Raw genomic sequence first — 3,771 nt, 5'->3', positions numbered from 1 at the left:
CAAAAAAAAAAAAAAAAAAAAAAAAAAAAAAGTGTTCCAAAGACTAAAAATAAAGGAAACTGGTATAACTTTTGCAGGAGACAACTAAATACTAGATATTTACACTTTATTTTTATGATTCTGATTATTGTTTTTTTTGAAGACAGAGTTTCACTCTTGTTGCCCAGTACAATGTTGCAAGCTCTGCTCACTGCAACCTCTGCCTCCCGGGTTCAAGTGATTCTCCTACCTCAGCCTTCCGAGTAGCTGGGATTATAGGCATGTGCCCCAGTGCCCAGCTAATTTTGTATTTTTAGTAGAGACAGCGTTTCTCCAGGTTGGTCAGGCTGGTCTCAAACTTCCGATCTCAGGTGATCCGCCCACCTTGACCTCCCAAAGTGCTAGGATTACAGGTGTAATTACGGTTGGGAGGCTGAGGCAGGTGGATCACTTCAGGTCAAGAGTTCAAGACCAGCCTGGCCAACATGCAGAAACCCCATCTCTACTAAAAACACAAAGATTAGCCAGGTGTGGTGGTGCACGCATGTAATCCCAGCTACTCAGGAGGCTGAGGCAAGAGAATCGCTTGAACTTGGTAATAGGAGGTTGCAGTGTGCCGAGGTTGCACCACTGCACTCCAGCCTGGACGACAGAGCAAGACTCTGTCTCAGGAAAAATAAAAAAACAAAACAAAACAAAAAGCAAAACACATACACACATACTAAGTATGAACAATGTTACATAAAAGTATACTTAATTAGACCCTATTTTTTGCTTTTAAATAGCTGCATATTTATGTATGCTTCATTATTTATTTATTTGTTTTTGCAGTGGCCCTGGCTTCAAGCAATCCTCCTGCCTTGGCTTCCCAAAGTGTTGAGATTATAGTTGTGAGCCACTCTTCTTGGCCTACATATGCTTTAAAAAGATTATACTGTAATACCTTGTTAACAATTCTAAGGAGTGATGTGACTCCTCAAATGCAATGTGATTTTTTTTTTTTTCCAACAAAAAGTCCATATTATTTTAGAGGCTTACAAATATCTATTTTTGCCAGGCATGGTGGATCACTTGAGATCAGGAGTTTGAGACCGTCAACATAGTGAAACCTCATCTCTAAGAAAAATACAAAAATTAGCTTGGCATCTTGGTGGGTACCTGTAACCCCAGCTACTTAGGAGGCTGAGGGAGGAAAATTCTTGAATCTAGGAAGCGGAGGTTGCAGTGAGCTGAGATCGTGCCATTGCACTCCAGCCTGGGAGACAAGAACAAAATTTTGTCTCAGAAAAAAGCCCCCAAAACCAAAAAAACCAAATGTCTATTCTTGGCCGGGCACAGTAGCTCACGCCTGTAATCTCAGCATTCTGGGAGGCTGAAGCGGGTGGATCACAAGGTCAGGAGTTCGACACTGGCCTGGTCAACATGGTGAACCCCCATTTCCACCAAAAATACAAAGAATTACCTGGGCGTGGTGGTACCCGCCTGTAATCCAAGCTACTTGGGAGGCTGAGGCAGGAGAATTGCTTTAACCCGGAAGGTGGAGGTTGCAGTGAGCCAAGATGGCACCATTGCACTACAGCCTGGGCAACAGAGCAAGAGTCCACCTAAACATATATCCACACAAAAACTTGCACAGGAATGCTCATATTGGCATTCTTACTAGCTAAAAAGGTGAAACTACCCAAATATCTATCAACTGATAAACTGAGAAATGAGACAATGTAGTAATACACTCTACAACATTCAAACCTTGAAAACATGCTTAGGGAAAGAAACAGACACCAAAGGTTATTTATTACATACTTCCATTTATATAAATATTCAGAACAGGTAGATCTGTAGAGACAGAAAGTAGATTAGTGGTTGCCAGGGACTGGGAGAAGGTCTATGAATCAAAATGGCTGGTCATGGGCACAGTTTCTTCATGGTGCAATGAAAATGTCCTAGAATTAGACAGTGGTGATGGTTGCATAACACTGTAAATGCACTAAAAAACATTAAACTGTACACTTTAAAAGAAATAACTTTATAGTATGTAAATTATCAACAAAAAATACAATGAAAAGAAAAAAAGTGAATAAATCCTATTTATTCTTACTTTGGATTTCCTAATGGTCCTCCTGCAAACTGGGAGTTTCTGTCTAGAAATTCCTGCAAACCCTTTAGTTCTTGTAGCACTGATTCTAGCAGTTGGCAGGGAACACTACTTTCAATCTGTAAAAATGAAAGAATTTTTAAAAGTTTAAAAACACATCCTCTGTATAGTTATAATATAAACAATTTTAATTTTGAAGTGATATCTCTACAAACAATAAAGTTCTTTCTTGTATGAATTCACACCTGTTGATCTGACTAAAGAATATCTACATACTGCCTCTCCTGCCAGTAACCCTGATGCATAATTTACATACAGTAAAACACAAATATTAAGCAAATATCTTGATTACTTTTACATTTTTGTATAGTCAATTTCCAACACCAAAGAAAGTTTCCTATGTTTCTTTGTAGTCATCAGTCATCTCACCTCTGAGGTAACTACTTTTCTTACTCTTATCTATATAGATTAATTTTGCAAGTTTTTAAACTTCATATAAATGGAATCATATACTGTGTCAGGCAAACACATTCTTATTCTTAGAAACTTTAACTTTTTTTTTTTTTTTTTTTTTTTTGAGAGACAAGGTCTTGTACTTGCCCTGAAGTGCAGTGGTGTGGATCATATATTACTGCAGCCTCTACCTCCTAAGCTCAAGTTATCCTCCTGTCTCTGTCTCCCAATTAGCTGGAACTACCGGCACATGCTACCACATCTGACTAATTTTTATCTTATTTTATTTTGTAAAAGCAGGATCTGGTCATGTAGCCCTGGCTGGTCCTGAACTCCTGGGTTCAAGCCTTCAAAAGCACTGAGGTTACAAGTATGGACCATAATGCCCAGTCAGTGAACTTTAGAAGCATCACAGTTAAAAATGTATTTGAGGCTGGAAGCTGCGGCTCATGCCTGTAATCCCAGCACTCTGGGAGGCCGAGGCAGGTGGAGCACAAGGTCAGGAGTTCAAGACCAGCCTGACCAACACCATCTCTACTAAAAATATCTCTCTGCCGGGCGCGGTGGCTCAAGCCTGTAATCCCAGCACTTTGGGAGGCTGAGGCGGGTGGATCACGAGGTCAAGAGATCGAGACCATCCTGGTCAACACGGCGAAACCCCGTCTCTACTAAAAATACAAAAAATTAGCTGGGCATGGTGGCGCGTGCCTGTAATCCCAGCTACTCAGGAGGCTGAGGCAGGAGAATTGCCTGAACCCAGGAGGCGGAGGTTGCGGTGAGCCGAGATCGCGCCATTGCACTCCAGCCTGGGTAACAAGAGCGAAACTCCGTCCTAAAAAACAAACAAAAAAATATCTCTCCATATAACTCCAGTTGTGAGTCTAGGAATAAAGCTTTTGCAAGTTCCTACTCTTTCTCAAGGAACCCTGCCACCACCAGCGAAATAATGTTTGGCTGGCCTGCTGGAGGATGAGAGATGTGAAACCCCATCTCTACTAAAAATACAAAAATCAGTGGGCATCTGTAATCCCAGCTACTTGGGAGGCCGAGGCAGGAGAATTGTTTGAACCTGAAAGGTGGAGGCTGCATGAGCTGAGATCGCACCATTGCACTCCAGCCTGGGCAACAGTGTGAGACTACATCTCAAACAAACAATAAACAAACAAACAAATAAAACAAACATACATATATATGTACACACACACACACACACACACACACACACACACACACACACACACACA

General features: G+C 41.2%; 1 protein-coding gene across 2 annotated transcripts in view; it reads right to left on the bottom strand.

Annotated features, from left to right (window-relative positions):
- NUP155 (nucleoporin 155) overlaps positions 1-3,771 on the bottom strand; it is an 81,169-nt gene that overhangs the window by 29,080 nt on the left and 48,318 nt on the right. For both annotated transcript variants that reach the window (XM_032278928.1, XM_032278929.1), the window contains one exon: positions 2,078-2,193. In XM_032278928.1, the coding sequence (XP_032134819.1) occupies positions 2,078-2,193 (116 nt within the window). The remainder of the gene's footprint in view (positions 1-2,077; positions 2,194-3,771) is intronic.

Source organism: Sapajus apella, unplaced genomic scaffold (assembly GCF_009761245.1).
Source record: "Sapajus apella isolate SASKATOON/1434 unplaced genomic scaffold, GSC_monkey_1.0 scaffold11, whole genome shotgun sequence".
Classification (NCBI taxonomy): domain Eukaryota; kingdom Metazoa; phylum Chordata; class Mammalia; order Primates; family Cebidae; genus Sapajus; species Sapajus apella.
The sequence above is the reverse complement of the archived record's forward strand: the minus strand, read 5'-3'. Positions and strand labels throughout refer to the sequence as shown.